General features: G+C 36.8%; 4 protein-coding genes and 2 pseudogenes across 17 annotated transcripts; 1 reads left to right on the top strand and 5 right to left on the bottom strand.

The window, feature by feature from the left end:
• Positions 1-338: 338 nt before the first annotated feature.
• Positions 339-2,154, bottom strand: AT3G28940 (AIG2-like (avirulence induced gene) family protein). The gene is made up of 5 exons (NM_113815.4): positions 1,483-2,154; positions 1,304-1,376; positions 1,001-1,093; positions 830-913; positions 339-754 (listed from the first exon to the last, which is right to left on the bottom strand). Exons 1-5 carry the CDS (start codon positions 1,605-1,607, stop codon positions 620-622), a joined length of 510 nt encoding a protein of 169 aa, NP_566840.1. The 5' UTR covers positions 1,608-2,154; the 3' UTR covers positions 339-619.
• A 414-nt stretch (positions 2,155-2,568) lies between these two features.
• Positions 2,569-8,243, bottom strand: AT3G28945 (annotated as a pseudogene; the record flags this gene model as incomplete). Its single annotated transcript has 1 exon — positions 2,569-8,243.
• A 160-nt stretch (positions 8,244-8,403) lies between these two features.
• Positions 8,404-9,823, bottom strand: AT3G28950 (AIG2-like (avirulence induced gene) family protein). The gene is made up of 5 exons (NM_113816.3): positions 9,545-9,823; positions 9,399-9,471; positions 9,213-9,305; positions 9,030-9,113; positions 8,404-8,780 (listed from the first exon to the last, which is right to left on the bottom strand). The coding sequence occupies exons 1-5, from the start codon at positions 9,664-9,666 to the stop codon at positions 8,655-8,657; spliced, it is 498 nt and encodes a 165-aa protein (NP_189537.1). The 5' UTR covers positions 9,667-9,823; the 3' UTR covers positions 8,404-8,654.
• A 540-nt stretch (positions 9,824-10,363) lies between these two features.
• Positions 10,364-11,231, bottom strand: AT3G28955 (annotated as a pseudogene; the record flags this gene model as incomplete). The annotated part of the gene is made up of 1 exon: positions 10,364-11,231.
• A 1,465-nt stretch (positions 11,232-12,696) lies between these two features.
• AT3G28956 (RNA polymerase II, Rpb4, core protein) lies at positions 12,697-15,053 on the bottom strand. Of its 12 annotated transcripts, none has more exons than NM_001338983.1 (6): positions 14,868-15,053; positions 14,483-14,537; positions 13,758-13,889; positions 13,560-13,677; positions 13,411-13,483; positions 12,697-13,228 (listed from the first exon to the last, which is right to left on the bottom strand). In NM_001338983.1, the coding sequence occupies exons 3-6, from the start codon at positions 13,763-13,765 to the stop codon at positions 13,212-13,214; spliced, it is 216 nt and encodes a 71-aa protein (NP_001325905.1). In that variant the 5' UTR covers positions 13,766-13,889; positions 14,483-14,537; positions 14,868-15,053; the 3' UTR covers positions 12,697-13,211. The 12 variants fall into 12 exon arrangements, with proteins under 12 accessions (NP_001325905.1, NP_001325904.1, NP_001325906.1 ...); NM_001338982.1 differs by having other exon boundaries at positions 13,331-13,483; NM_001338980.1 differs by having other exon boundaries at positions 12,996-13,228; positions 13,331-13,483; positions 13,795-13,889; positions 14,868-14,895.
• AT3G28958 (Cupredoxin superfamily protein) lies at positions 15,002-15,828 on the top strand (the record flags this gene model as incomplete). The annotated part of the gene is made up of 4 exons (NM_148761.1): positions 15,002-15,127; positions 15,209-15,386; positions 15,471-15,596; positions 15,731-15,828. 4 exons carry the CDS (start codon positions 15,002-15,004, stop codon positions 15,826-15,828), a joined length of 528 nt encoding a protein of 175 aa, NP_683603.1.
• Between the last annotated feature and the right edge of the window lie 474 nt (positions 15,829-16,302).

A 16,302-nucleotide genomic window follows, 5' to 3' on the forward strand; every position in this document is an offset into this window, starting at 1 on the left:
TCGGTTTTGGTTGGAGAGCTAATACTTATAACTCCATATATACATGAGTACCTTTTGATGAAGTAAACATCCAAAAATACATAAACTAATAAAGATGATGAGGCAATACGTAGATCACCCTGCCTTGATGAAGAAAGATGAAATTCTCCAACACAAGTCTGAGACAACACTAGAAGAAGAACTACTAGAAGTTCACTATTTGGAGGGTCTTCAGATTGGGTGTGGGGAAAACGATATTATGATAGTCCGAGAACACATCTTAAAAGTCCTAAATTACGCTGAGGACTCAACATTCGTTATGGTAGTTTTGGCCATTTGTTTAGGTGAGCAAGGTGTAGCAACGTTTTTCGAACTGGTTTCATGCAAGATTTAGCTTAGTGATGACGATCCTAATCAAACACAGAAATGCTTTTAACTCAAATACACTAAAAATGATGAAACAACATTCACATACACCACAATGCTCACAAACAATATAGATACAACAACATCTTTATGTTCCCCAACTCACAAAGCCTCTTATTGTCTTCGAAGATTAAGACCATTTTATTCGCAGTAAAAGAGAGTGATCTTTTACAAATCTTGATATAAAAGAAGAAGACATATCTTGACAACTTCTTCAAGCCGCAGTGGGAGGATCATCGAATACAAACTTCTCAAACTCTTCCCTACTTCTCCCATCCGGATTCTTCTTCCACTCGATGAATTTCGTCGACGCCTCGATGAATTTATCCATGTGAAGCCGTCTCCATTCCTACCAAAATCCACACACACATTTCACTAAAACCCCATTAAAGCAACACAACATTCAAGAAGTAAGGTTTCAAACCTCAAAATCCCATTCTCCATACAAATTAGGATCATCCTTGTTTGCCCATACATAGGTCTCAACTTGCTTCTTCTCCGAAGTATCCTGATTAATTAAAAAGCTTCAATCTTTAATCAAACCAACAAAGATCATAATAATCTGATTAGAGAATGATTTAAAGAACAAACTTACAGTCAAAACAACTTCAACAGTCTTCCTCACATATTCACTTCCTTCAATCATATCTAAATTCTCTAACTGAGAATCTGTTAACCCAGTTAGTATCTACAACAACAACAAAAACATCAAACCCATTTCTTCAGATTCTCTCAGATCCAAACTCAAAATCAAAACAGAAACAAACCCAAATATAGAAACTTTTCCTTCATTCAAATCAATTAAAACCAGAAACAAAGTTTCCAGATTTGGAAACCCTAAATTCTTGATTCAAAACCCTAAATTCCCAAATCGAATTTCAAGAGACGAAATCAAAACCTTGCCGTTGATTAGTCCATTCTCAGAAGGAGAGATACATGCATGTAAGCGACCTTTGAGTCTATATACGTGACTGCAAAGAAAACACACAGAAATCGAATTGAATCAATTCTTGAAGCTTAAGAAAGATAAAGATCGGAGAAGTGAAGTGACAGAGAGAGACAGAGAAAGAGACGTACTAGCCGTGGAGTTGAGCGGGAACCATGACCGGAGAACATTCGAGGATCAGATTGACGACGGATGGTTCTTGGAAACTGCCGTAGACGAAAACGTCGTGCGACAGAGATTTATCGGAGCTTGTCATTGTTTTTGAGTTCACTGTGAAATTGGAGTTTTGTCTGAAAAATGTGATGTATTTATTTCTTGTTGTATAGCCAACGTTTGTTGACTGTTTCTTACTTTGGACTTTTAAGAAGAATCATTAGCTTTTTTATTTATTTATTTAATATGTCTTTCTGTCAACATGCATTATTGATTCTTTCTTTTTCTTCAATTAATTATCAAATGACTCATAGTGAGAAAAAAACTTTTGTTTTGAAGGGTGAAAAGTCAAGAATGAAGACTAATCAACTATAATAATTCCATTCAATGTACATGAAGCAATTTTCAAGAAAACGATAGTCACTAAGTATGTGTTGATCATTATTGTCTAATGCTTAAAATGTTTAATTGGTTTTAGGCATTTTAAGTGTTTATAAAATAAAATGTTATAAAAAGGATATTATTTAAAAAATATATAAAATCTCTTCTAAAATATATATTAAATCGAAAATAATAATTTGACAAAATACTGTTTAATTTATGTTGACATATATATTAAAAATTATAATTATGTATATGAAGAAAAACTTAGTTAATTATTTTTTTTTAAAAACACACTAAAATAAAATATATGTTTATTTAGGCGATCAAGACGATTGTTTAAACATTACCTGAGTTTCTAACACCTAGTTGAAGTAACTAAAATATATTTGTAATCATAATTGATTTTTGTATAATTTAAAATTTTCCAAATATCTTAGTGAGTTATATAAGATTTTTTAAAATTTGGATTTTCAAACTTTACTATAGTAACATTGTTTTATGTTTTTTTATTTTTTTTGTCGTCTGAATAATTATATTGATGGTTAAAATGTTACACATACATCATACTTCAATCTTGACAAAACCAAGATGAGAAGATTAGGAATTAGAAGAGAATAATCCTAATCTACCAAAAAATATAGCCAAAGAAAGTGGACAGCGGACAAAAGGAGAATCCAGGATCAAGAGGAGGATCTCTCTTCAACAAAAAGGCCATTGAGCCAGAATGGATGTCCAGACGCAACATAAGAGTTGAGTCTAAAGTCTGAGACAACCGATTGAGCAATTAACGAGGCTCCTCTATTGGTTTCCACAGTTTCTAACACTAATTTCCAGTCCACAATCTTCTCCAAAAAATAGTTAATTTCTGTTACCTGATGAGTAAAGGAAGGCCAAGCCTTGGGTCTTCGAAAAGCTCCAACAATATCCTGAGCTTCCAAAGCAAAAACAACTTTACCTAAATGAAGAGAGTGCATGCTGTCGATAGCCCAAGTAAGGCAATTAAGAGTTGCTTCTTTTTTATCCTTCACATCAAGGAAAGCTCTCCTACTGTGCTGTAAAACGACTCCCGACGCATTTCTCACAACCCATGAAGCTCCAGCGAAACCATGCTTATTAGACCACCTAAGACCAATGTTGCATTTGACCCAATCAGTAGGAGGAGGTTCCCATTCTTTCTTTACCTCTAACCTAGAGATCGATTCTTCCACATCAACCGAAGTAGGGATGAGCTGAGAGGTGAACCACTCATCCATATCTTCATCTATTTTAACAACAGTCTCGGCTGGACAGTAACTTGCCCCTTCGAAAAAGAACTTGTTTCTATTTTTCCAGAGTCTCCAGAGAATCCAAGGAAAACATCTTCTGTTTCTTAGCGGTATCTTTCCATTCTTCTTTATATCAAAGAGAGATTGAAAATTTCTGTAAACAGACTCCTCACTAAAACCGCCTTCAGGGAAAGGAAACAGAAAGATAGCCCAAACCTGTCTCGCTACAGGACAAGTGAACAAAACATGATTTATGGATTCACCTTCTTGTCCACACATTTGACACCTCGAATCAATCTTCATGCCTCTAGTTAACAGCAAGTTTGCCACCGGAAGAGCCGAGCTGTGAGCTCTCCAGAGGAAAATCTTGATTTTTGGAGCAGATTGAACCAACCAGACTTGCTCTTTCAAGGCATTTAAAGATGGCTGGACAATTGCATCAAGAAAAACCTGGTTATTGGGAGATCTGTTAGCAAACCAATAACCCGATTTGACTGAGTAATCTCCACTTTTAGTATGCTCCCAACAATGGAAATCATCTTTTGAGACCACAGGCTTCTTTGAGAGAATAAGCTGAACATCATTGGGATAGAAAAGCTCCTCCAATATGTCTCTATCCCATCCTCTAGCCTCCACATCGATGAGATCCTTTACCATTAAATCAATATTAATGATCGGGTTCTTGATAAGAGGAGCTCTCAACCCATTGTCGTAAATCCAAGAGTCAATCCAAACATTCAGAGATTTCCCATTTCCAACCATTTTCCTCAGCCCTTTGCACAACAACTCTCTACCATGTAAAATGCTTCTCCATGCATAAGAGGGTCTTGAGGTGATGTTAGCATTCAGGAAGTCATCCCACTGAAAGTATCTGCTCTTCATTAAGCGAGCAAAAAGGCAATCCGGATTCTGAAGAATACGCCAGGTCTGTTTAGCAAGTAAAGCTTGATTGAAAACTTCAATGTCTCTGAACCCTAACCCACCTTCAGCCTTTGATAAACACAATCTCTCCCAGCTCACCCAAACCATTTTCCGTTTGTGTTCTAAAGCACTCCACCAGAAATCACTCATTGCGCTTGTTAAGTTTGCACAAGTCGTTTTAGTTAACTTAAAGCAGGACATAGCGTAAACAGGCATAGCCAATGCCACTGCTTTAAGTAGAACTTCTTTACCACCCATGGACAAAGACCTTGCAAACCAACCAGACAATCTAGCCTTCAACTTGTCCTTAATATAGTCAAGAAGCTGGATTTTCGAGCCACTAAAGCATTCCGGGAGACCTAGATAGGTACCTGCTCCGCCTTCATTCATGATTCCCATCTTTGTTTTGATAAGAAGCTGCAGAACAGAATTAACTTTGGAGCCAAAAGATAAAGAAGACTTATCCAAGTTGACTCTCTGACCCGTAGCATCCCCATACTCCTTTAGGATCTGTTGCAGCGTGTTAATCTGATCCTCTTATGCTTTGCAAAGGAAAAGGCTGTCATCAGCAAAAAGAAGATGATGTACTGCTGGACCTTCTTCAGAGAATTGGATCCTGTTTATCAGACCATTACTTTCTGCTCTATTCATTAGGTGAGTGAGACCTTCAGAACATAGAACAAAGAGAAAAAGTGATAGGGGGTCTCCTTGCCTCAGACCTCTACTTGGTTTAATCATTCCAAAAGCTTGATCATTGATGAGAACCGAGAAAGTAACCGATGTAACACAGAACATAATCCAGGATATCCATTGAGGAGCAAAACCCAAAGCAGAAAGCAACGCTTGAAGGTAAGACCATTCCACCCTGTCAAAAGCTTTTGACATGTCTGACTTTAAGGCGAGAAACTCTGAAGATATTCTTGGGTGAGTGCGCAGACCGTGAATCAGCTCATGAGCTATCAGAATATTATCTGATATTAATCTTTCTTCAACAAAGGCTGATTGATTAGGTGAAACTATCTCTCCCAGCAAAGGCTGCAGTCTTTTGACTAAGACTTTGGAAATGATCTTGTAGAGGACAGAACAAAGACTGATTGGTCTAAGATCAGCCATCTTCTCAGGATTAACCTTCTTCTGAAGCAGACACAACTGAGTGTAATTCCATTCAACCGGAAAGGAACCAGAGATGAAAAAGTCTTTGACCTCCTTTGTAACCTGCTCACCAATCAGAGGCCAATATTTTTGGAAGAAAAGACCAGTAAAACCATCAGCTCCTGGAGCACTTGAAGGTCTAATACTGAAAACCGCCTCTTTTATTTCCTCAGAAGTTACCTCCTTGGTAAGAATTTCATTCATCGAAGACGAGATTCTTGGTTGGAAGTCATGGAAGATCTCCTGGAAATTACCCGGATTAGATGAAGTAAAAAGATCTCTAAAGTAAGCTTCAGCCACTGCTCCTTTAGACGCCTCTCCTTTTTGTTTGTTTCCATTCACATCCAAAAGATAATCAATTCTCTGCTTCCCTCTTCTAGCCTTAACAGAATTATGGAAAAACTGAGAGTTTTTATCCCCTTCATTCATCCATTGATCTCTGCTTCTTGTTCTCCAGTAAGTTTCTTCCTCTCTGTGTGCTTCACATAACTCTTCTCTTATCTCAGCAAGAATTGTAAATCTTGGGAAATCTGAAGATTGTTCGGCCTCTAAATCCACTTGAGCCTGAGTAATTCGTGTGAGAGAGTTAAGGTTGTTTTCTCTTTTCCACTTACTCAGACTTTTTCTGCAACTCCTTAGCTTATCAGAAACCTTTGAGATCCTTCTTGTAGAGTTAGCACTCCAAGCTTGCTGAATAGCTTCCTTAATAAGAGGTTTGTTCAAAAAGCGTCTATCAAATCTGAAATTACCCCTGTAGGCATCTTTAGTAGTAGAAAGCCTCACCAAAACTGGTTTATGATCCGAGCCTCTTTTATCAAGGAAACATTGGTTAGAGATGGGGAATTTAACCAGCCAGTTCTTGTTTCCGAAACAACGATCCAGCTTGCTTTGAATCCACATATTACTTCTCTTGCCTCCCTAAGTGAAGGCATTGCCTGAGCTAGGCAACTCTTCCATATCACAGTTGCTCAGCATGTCTTTGAAAGGCCGAAAAGAAGCATCTCCCCTGCGAGGACCACCAATCTTTTCCCCATTGTGAAGAATGGCATTAAAGTCTCCTAGCATACACCACGCTTCAGTTCTGGTCAAACCGATCCTTGATAGTCTATCCCATAGAAGGGGTCTTGAACTATAAGAAGGATCTCCATACACACAAGAAACAAAAAAATCTACTTCACCAAATTGTACACTAAAGTCCAAAAGGTTCTTATCATAGTACTTGAAATCAATATTTACACCCTTCTTCCAAAAGAGAGCCAAACCACCACTTAAACCAACCGGATTTACTGTAAACACCCTATCATACCCAAACCACTCTTGTAAGTACACCAAAACATTGCTACAATTCTTCGTCTCCATAAGAAATAGGACCTCCGGGAAATGTTCTTTACGCATTTCCTTGAGCCTCGGAATCGTCAAGTCATGTGCACGGCCCAAGCCTTGACAATTCCAACTCATGATGCTCATTAACAATTGGACGGTCCCTCATTTAGGACCACCTCATGTGTGTTGCACTTTGCAACTTTGGATGGAACTTCAGCCTCATCAGTAGCTTTTCTTTTGCCTCCTCCATCAGCCACAGTGACAGAAGGAACTTGTTGAATGGAGCCAGTTGCTGGGAAACCTTTTGTCCTTCTACTTTTGTATGGACGTTTTCTAATTTTTCCATTCTTTAAGAGAGCCCCGGAAGAAGGACCAACCTCATTGACGCCAGCCTTAAAAGCCGTTGTGCTCCCTATAGAGAATGAAGAAACCGTACCTTTATCCAAAAAAGCTCGTAAGTCCGGAAGCGGAACCATAGTCTTACACAGAGGAGCAGCCTGCTCCAAAGATGGAAAGAGAGCTTCCAGAAGTAGAGGAGACTGAGTGACCGGCGCAAGTTGTGAAGCTTGAACTGGAGATCCATACCCGAAAACAATGCCTTTCCCTTTGTCAATATCAGTTGAAACCAAAGGGTAAGGTTCAAGTCTCAACATTGTTTTTTGACCAATCAGGTCATTTGCGAGATCACTTAGAGATTTCTTGATTCTGGATTCCCGAACTAATCTCTCTTCTCCTGAGGCAACGAGCAGGTATTGTCTCATTCCTTCAATGACCTTTTTAGCTATTCGTTCTCTTCCAGTTGTTGGATCAATACCAACTTGACTTTCATCAATTACTCCAAAAAGAGGATCTGTCTCTTTGATAATCCTTTCTTTAGGTAAAGTTGACCTTTTGCCTTTCTGCTTTGTAGCCAATCTTTTGTCTTCGACGTCTTTAGCTTTTAGAGGGCAGGCCTCTTGCTCATGTGTAAGCCGCTGACAGAAATAGCATCTTTTTTTAATCCTTTCAAAGTAATAAAGGATATTCACCATACCCTCCTTGAAATTAATCTTCTTTGAGCGACGAACAGGTTTGGAGACATCGAATTTGACCTTCACACGAACATATTCCGTAATCTGAGACTTGGACGGATCGAAAGCCACTTCAACAACTTGTCCAACGAATTCTCCCAACATAGTAATCGTTGGGATAGTGTAGTGGTTAACCGGAATATTCCTTATTTGGACCCATACTTCTATGAATTGGAGGTAGTCAGCCGGAGGGTTCTCAACCCAACGCTCTATGGCTAAAGTCCACTCATTGAAGGTATGAACACCCTTTGCTAGAATTCCCAACAGATCTTACTCGTAAGAGAAAATGAACTGAAACCTCTCATTAGAAAGCGCAATTCCTCTTACCCTCTCACTGATTTGCCATTTCCTGGGAAGATTCTGGATGAGATTGGACATCTTCTGACTGTTTGGGTTCAGAACACGACCCACCAAACTCAACACATTCTTCTCACTAGAACAGAATTCAGGTAAATCCGGCATCGTAAACGGCTCATCCTCCTCCTCTAAGGACATTGCCATTAAAGCCCGATCGATGCTAGCTGACATAGTAACGGATCTTGAAACTTCGAGAAAAACAGCGAGAAACAGTTTAAAACAAACCCTAGCTGATGAAGAGAAACGGCTTAGCTTTTGAAGATTAAACTGAAAGTAGGTTAAAGATACGGCTAAGAGGAAAGAAACACCACGACTAAAGCTCTATTCCACTTAGAAGCGAATACTCTAAGAGAGAAAGAAGGTCTTAAGCCCAAAAGAGGGAAGCTGAAAATTTTCAAAAGAGGGAAGCTGGTCAGTTTTATGTTTTCTTATATAAAATCTATAATATTAGTAGGCTTTATGATAAATTGTTACTACAACCACTCCGAAGCAACTATTGCCCGCAAACGCACCTGTTTCCAACTGAAATCAGAAAAAGTGCCAACAAGATATCCATAACAACACAAACAAAATCACATAGAAGACTCTGTTTCAAGTTCCAACAACACATTATTCAAAACCCACTCTTTACTTACTCACTTACTCTCTTCTGCTAAGATTAGCCAAGCTCATCAAGAATTAATCCCCTGACGATAATAATGATCCTACAGCCTCCTCCATGCTCTTCCCATTTGGATTCTTGTTCCATTCCAACATTTTTCTAAAAGTCTCCACGAATTTCTCCGCGTGAACCACTCTCCATTCCTACACACACACACACACAAAACTGCTTAAATACCACGACGATATCCCGAGATTAGACTAGGTCCCGGATCCAAACATTAACTACCTACAAACAAATTGGTAAAAAACGAAGTCGATATAACAATCATTCGAATCCTCAAACAACGACTTCAATATGGTTAGCCACTATAAAATGCTTTAAACAACAAAATAAACTAACATTCCCAGATCATACTACAATTTCATCATCCATTAACAAAAAGAACCAACCTCGAAATCCCATTCTCCATACATTCTAGGATCATCTTTATTAACCCAAACATAAGTTTCAACTTTCACCTTCTCAGAATTATCCTGCGAATATCACAAGAATCTCAAAATTCCCAAAATAACATCACATTGTAATTAAATAAATAAAAACAAAGATCTTATTACAAAACACAAACTACTTACCATTCTTACAACTTCAACAGTTACTCTCTCATAATCATTACCTTCAATCACATCGAAATTATTTAACTCAGCATCAGACACTCCAGTTATAACCTTCACCAAAAACCCAATTCGATTTATTCAATAAAAAACAAATAAAACCCAATTTTCACAAATCAAAACAAATCAGAAACAAAAAAGTCAAACCTTTCCGTTGACTTTTCCAGAATCAGAAGAAACAATACATGGATATGGAAGTCCTTTGAGTTTATATCTGTGACTGTTAAAAACCCATAAATCTTTTGTTAATCTCCGATTGAATAAACGATCATCGAGAGGGTGAGAGAGCGTACTAGCCATGGAGAACGGCGGGGACTGTATCGGCTGTGCGATCCAGGATCACGGCGGCGACGGCGGGTTCTAGAATGCTACCGTAGACGAAGACGTTGTGAGATTGAGGATCAGAGCTGGTCATCTTTTTCTTCTTCTGATTTTGATTTGTTAAATTGGAAACTAATGAAAGTGATTGAGATTCCTATTTCTAAACTTTAATCAATGAGTCACTCCTCCACTAACCTTATCAGAAAAATAAACTTTGATATACTTTTTGTATTTCTAATTTTATACTTTAGTCATAAAATTAAGTAATATGAACAATGATGATATAAGGTTATAAAAATAAATTAATACGAATAATTAGGTCGGTATCCGTGCTACACACGATATCTTTGGTTTAATTAATCATCAAATATCAGTTCTGTATATTCCACAAAAACTATACTATATTTTCATTATATGTAATATGTAGTTGTATATCATGTATTATTGGTATCAACTAAATATATTTAGTCTCGTCAAACCATATTTTATTTAGTATATGTAGTTTCCTCGGTTTGTAGCATGGAAAATATATGTGTATAGTTGGTATGTACGTTTGGAAACGTAATTATATATTTTGTATATGTAGGTGTAAACATAGTAGTTTTGTACGTTTTCGTGTATGTCATTAAGATGTAAGTTATTGGAAAATATATTTCTTCAAACTTCAAACTCATAATTAAAAAAAAAACGAAAAAAATATGAATAGGTTGGTATGCTATATATAAAGAAAATATAATTTGCTAAATTTTATCTAGAAGCAAATATATTTAGTGAAATAGAAATATAATTACTTTTGCTTAAAAAGATCCAACTCAGTCTATGTGGGATCAACGAAGACTTGTGAAACATCAAAAGAATTGAAAACACTCCTACTATCTGTTTTATAAATAAAAGAACATATTTTAAAAAACAATATATATGTAGTAACACGTAACAATATAATTATCGTTGTAGAGATTGATCTTCGCAAATCGGATTAAGCAAACCACAATACCATCGGTTGACTCCTGGCAAGTTTGGTCAACGATCTCAGCATACTTCCCCCAAAGTGTACATGCCAACCGAGTGTCACTTAAATGAAAATAATAAATTTATTAGTAAAAAAGTAAATAAATAATAAACATCTAAATAAAAAGGAATATGAATATAGATTCTTTGTACTGCTAATCTCTCAAATGGAAATCGATTTTTTTAGTGGACTTGTTGTTAGCGTTAAGATCTTTGATTTCAGACCGATCGACAACCTGACCCATTACATCTGTATAGACAAAGAGAATAAATATATGAATATATTGACTATATAAGAGATAATGCATGTATGTTCAAAAGTAAAATGAAAACTTGAAGCTAACCATGCAAGATATTTGAGTTAGCGGATCCAGAGAGGATCACGTCAAACTTAGCAAGTGAGAGAAACAAAGCATCGAAAACGGTATCACATGGAGAGACCGTGGTTTTGAAAACAAAACCAATTTTGTATTTCAAGTCAGAAATACGATACTGGCCACTTGTATGATTTAGAGTGATGGTTGTAATGATCTTCCAAACACCCTCGGTTAAGCACCTTTCAATCTTCTCGATCTGCTCTCTTCTCACAGGAGCATACATCTTATCACCCTATATGACAAAAATAAATGAATAATAATTAATATATGAAAATGATGATTGAACACACTATAAGGCTGGACCAAATATACTGTTTAAACTATAAAACGTACAACTTCATTAACTAAAATCATTTCGATGGATTCACCAACCTTTACAGAATATTGCCTCCAAACATGAAGCAATTTAACCTGAATACGCCAAGCGTTCTTGTAAGGCTTGAGCGATTTCAAGGGAGTAAATGGAAGAGGATTGGCGAGCATCATTTAAAAAAAAATCAAAACTAGATATGAAGCTGTATGAGTCTAAGATGAGTGAGTAGATTGAAATGAGGCGTCCGATATTTATAAGAATAAGTGGTTAGGTCAAAAAAATATGCGCAAAAGATATTATTCGTGTGGAATTCAAGTTTATTCCATATCACAAATCTCATAATTATAGCAAAATGTTTAGCATTTTCCGTAAAAGTGGATGTATATAGGGAATACTTGTGGAAAATGTAAGATAATTCCAAAAGAAGATCCAAACGAAATATTAGATGTGCTATAATTATGGAGAAGTGATATATTTGAAGGCAGAAAACGAAGATACGCAATAAATTGAATGAAATTAATACGATTCGTTTCCTGAAATATAGTCGGATGAATTTATGCATGAAACTACAAAATTGGACGGCTGGTAATAAATCTATTCAATGGCCACGATTAAACGGAGAATCCCATTTTTTTAAAACAGGATAAAAAGAACCGTGTTTTCTTTTGAGAAATACGAAATTCGAAAGGCTAAAAACAATTCAATTCAATGGCCAGGATTAGAGGCGAGTACCCGATTTTTTAAAACCGGGTAAAATGATCCGCATGTTTTTTTAAGTGAAGCCGCGAAATCGAACGGAGAAAAATAGTTTAATTGAATGGCCAAGATTATAACGTATGATCCATTATTTTTAAAAACGGGTCAAAAGGATCCGCGTGTTTTTAAGTGAAGCCGCGAAATCGAACGGATGAAAACAATTCAATTGAATGGCCAAGATTATAAAGTATGACCCAGTATTTTAAAACCCGGGTCAAAAGGATCCGCGTATTTTTTAAGTGAAAACGCGAAATCGAACGGCTAAAAACAATTTAATTGAATGGCCAAGATTAAAAGTTATGACCCATTTGTTTAAAAGGCGAGTTAAAAGGATCCGCGCGTTTCTAAACGAGTTATTTTTATGATACTAAACTTTTAAACTTATGGTAAAGTTGTAATTTTAGCGAAATCCATGCCCAATTCACTAAACGTACGTCTCAAATAATAGAGTAGATGATATGATATAATAATGTTAAATAAAATTAATAATGTTTTTGATTTTTTATATAAAAAATTAGAATACAACTTTCATGGTTCTCTTGGGTTCCTGTTCTTCGGAAACGTCCTTTTTCTTTGTTAATGAATGGACGTAAATTGTTCGATCGATAATCTTCTTTAACTTAAAAGATAACAAACTCAATCTAGTTAATACGCGTTTAAGTGGATGGTTACAAAATCAAAATATGTTCTTTATATCTAAAAGATAACAAACTCAAAAACTTCATTAGCAAGTCTAGAGCTGTCAAATGGTCCGTCCAGGGACCATTGGGCGTGTACGTACAGACAATTTTTTTTTATGGGCCAAGTTGGACGGTCCATGGACAATGGTCCAAAAAATGTCCATGCCCAATAAAGACCATGTTTATATAGAAAGTCTATGGTCAGCCCATTTTATTATTGTTATTATTGATAAATCATAAATCATAATTTTTAAGAAAAATTGAGAAATTACATTTTTCTGCAAAAATTGTAAAAATCGGAGACTTGCCTTTTTCCGCCAAAACGGTAAAATCGCACCGATACAAAAAATAACGATTTAAGGGGAAAATTGTTGCAAGTCACGACTGTTCACCATTCTCTGTTTCTTCTTCTTCATCATTATCTTTAGGACTTTCAGCTGTAGGCAGAGGAGGTAGCAAATCCTTCACAAGCTCTAATATCCCATCTGTGTCGATTTCTCGATCATCAAGGTTCTCTATGATCTACAAGAGAGTCACAATCAACAAATGTTATAAACCATGAAGAAGAGAAGTTAAATGCAGTGATATAAATGGTAGTGTATAAGCTAGAAACAACAAACAAACCGGTAACAGTTCGACTATAGAAGAAGGCCAGAGATTGATGATATTGAGAATCTCAGCTTTAGCGAGTTTGAAATCTTTACACTTGTCTGCGGATTTGTTAACGCTCTCTCGTGTTTGAGTGGAAGCAGCAGTCTCCACCAAATAATCATAGACCTATAAATAGATCATTCCAATTAGCAAAAAAAACTCTAAGACCAAGTCAGAAGATAACTATTGCAGGCAAAAGAACCTTGTATTCTGATCTAGCAATTGGAGCAATAACTCTTGTAGTATCTTTTGAAGCACCTCTTGAGTTTAAGAAGTCAAGCAACTCGAAATTGGTAAGTGCTCCTGCATTTGCCTTCATTCTGCAAATAACCACACCAAATTTTGACTACAAAAACAGAGAAGGAAATCGAACAAAAACATAATGAAAGATGGATTATACATTTTCATCTCTTAGGTTGAGCAGAGAGACTTTAAACCAAAAAGAAGCTTTTTCCTTCAATTAAACGAAGTCGTTTTTACAATATGGGAAGAGAACAACACTAAGGATACTCCAAAATCAGAGTTTTTGCTCCTGAAAAATTCAAAGGGAACATCAACATCAAGGAACAGATGATTTCTCGTTCCCACAAATCATGATGCAATGGGAACATCAACATCAATAACGTTTACTAATCAAGATTATCATGAAATAATCATCACTTTCAGTGTCTTCATATAAAACAATTCATCCAAGTCAGACACATATGTAGAATAATCCTAATGCTTTCAGCTTAACTAAACTTAAATAAGCTAATACACATCACAAAACTATACAATTCAGATAAAAAGCATTGTTTAATGTACGAGCAAAAGCATCAACCTTTCAGATAAAAAGCATCAATCCGATGAAACCCAAAAACCAAAAGTTGAAGGATCATACTCATCGATCAATGATCAGTAATGAATGGTATCAAAATCCAATGATCATAAAAGAAAATTTCAAAAGAAAACAAAAAACAGAGGAATCGATGAGCACCTTTGTGATAGAGACCTGAGAAAATCCAATACAAAAACTGAGCCTATTCATTTCAGAATCTCTTTGGAGTCCAAAATCCATATCAAAAGTGATGAATCTTAGCTCTATGGAATCAAATTCAGATTTCAACACAAAGGGTCTCTACATACCTGAAAGGGGGAATCTTTCGACCAAGATATTGATGTGCTTCAATTCATGAAGACCCTAAGAACAAGCAAAGAAGATGTGAGACCTCAATCTATTAGTGTATATAGAGTCTCTGTTGTAATTAGAGTCTTAGTGAGTCATTGTGAACTGGTATTTTGTATAAACCAGTGTAGATAGTGTTGGTTTAGTTCGGTTTAATGGCTATGGTTTAGGCCTCTTACAATTGTATATAAACCCTCAATTGTATCTTTTATCAAATTAATGAGAATGACATTAACTTGGTAATATGATCCATTAACCGATAAAGCTAGCAAGCTCTCCTCTGATCCAAAAAGCTAAGATTGTTTCAGAAACACTAAGAACACTAAGATTGTTTCAGAAATTCACCTCGGACCAAAAAGGATAAACACGCAACACGATGATGATGATTGTTGCTCGTACAACTCGGAATCGGTAGCGAGTTCGAAAACTAAACGGGGCTCCGGTTCGTGACCCGTCTCGATGATGAGTCCAACCTTCCGATGGCGATTCTGAAGCCGCAACAGAGAGGAGACAAAAAGAGGCGATTTCTGAGGAAACTAATTTTTAATGAAACTGGGCCACCCAATTGTCCGTATGGGCGCCCATTATGTCTGCGGACAAAATTGGTCAATAAACTACATGACCCGTTTTATTTATGGGCTGACCACGGACTGCCCATAATGTTTTGGATTGGGCTTAGCCCATAGTCGGATGACCATTTGACAGCTCTAACTATATCTATTTCATCAGCTCAAACCGTGAACAATGCACATCCAGACAATAACGTTCTTGTCGAATATGACCCGTCACGTTCCATTCCTCCACCACCACCGAGCAAGATCTACAAAGTTGGTGACTCCAAGGGATGGAGTGTTTCTCAAGAGAGTGATTTTTATTTCAAGTGGGCAGAGGAAAGACACTTTGATATTGGAGATAATCTTTTTTTTTAATGCGGCAACGACATCTTAGAGATCAGCCGAGACCTTGAATTCATATCATGCGACCCAACTTCTCCCGTGGCGATGCACAAGACAGGGCATGATCTTGTGAAGCTCACCAAACCAGGAGTCCACTACTTCATTACCTCAATGACAAGTCAATCCGAGGCACGAACTTTTTTTTTTTTTTTTGTTGTTGTTGATATACTTTATCGGCTGATCCGGTAAGCCTCGGTAGGAACGCACCGAGGCGCTATAAAGTGGACTTCTCTCGATCCAGATAGAATTGAGCCACCACACTGCCTGGTCCGAGTTTGGAATGCCTTCTGTCTAATGCGAGGCCGGACTTAAGCTACAAGTCGTGGTCGGGCCACTCACCAAGGCTGTAAGCCGATAACTGTCCCCAATGTTCCAACAACGAAGATGGAATTGTCACTTATGGACCGCTTCAACAGATGGTTACACACCTACAGGCCTCAATCTCATCACTAAGCATTCGCTTTCTGTTTGGCTTGAGATTTAGCTATTTAAAGCCTCTTTCTCTTGTTAACGTTTTTAATACTTTTGTTTCGAATGTATTTTTTTCTTTCCCCATAGTTGTAGAGTTGGTTTGATTCAATCAGTATTACATCTGGTTTCCGATTCCTTAAAACATAATTGAAGCATAAACATGTATGAACATCAGTAATTAATATCCCAATGACTTAGGCACTGAATTTGTTCTTTTTTTTTCCGATATATATAGTATCTTTATTGCTATATGGGAACCAATTCATAGTGTTTACCATAATAATGTGAAAGAATGTCATCTTAAGATTCATGTTCTAAGCCTTCAACAACATTGAAACCAAATTTATAATGTT

Source organism: Arabidopsis thaliana, chromosome 3 (genome assembly GCF_000001735.4).
Source record: "Arabidopsis thaliana chromosome 3, partial sequence".
Classification (NCBI taxonomy): Eukaryota; Viridiplantae; Streptophyta; class Magnoliopsida; order Brassicales; family Brassicaceae; genus Arabidopsis; species Arabidopsis thaliana.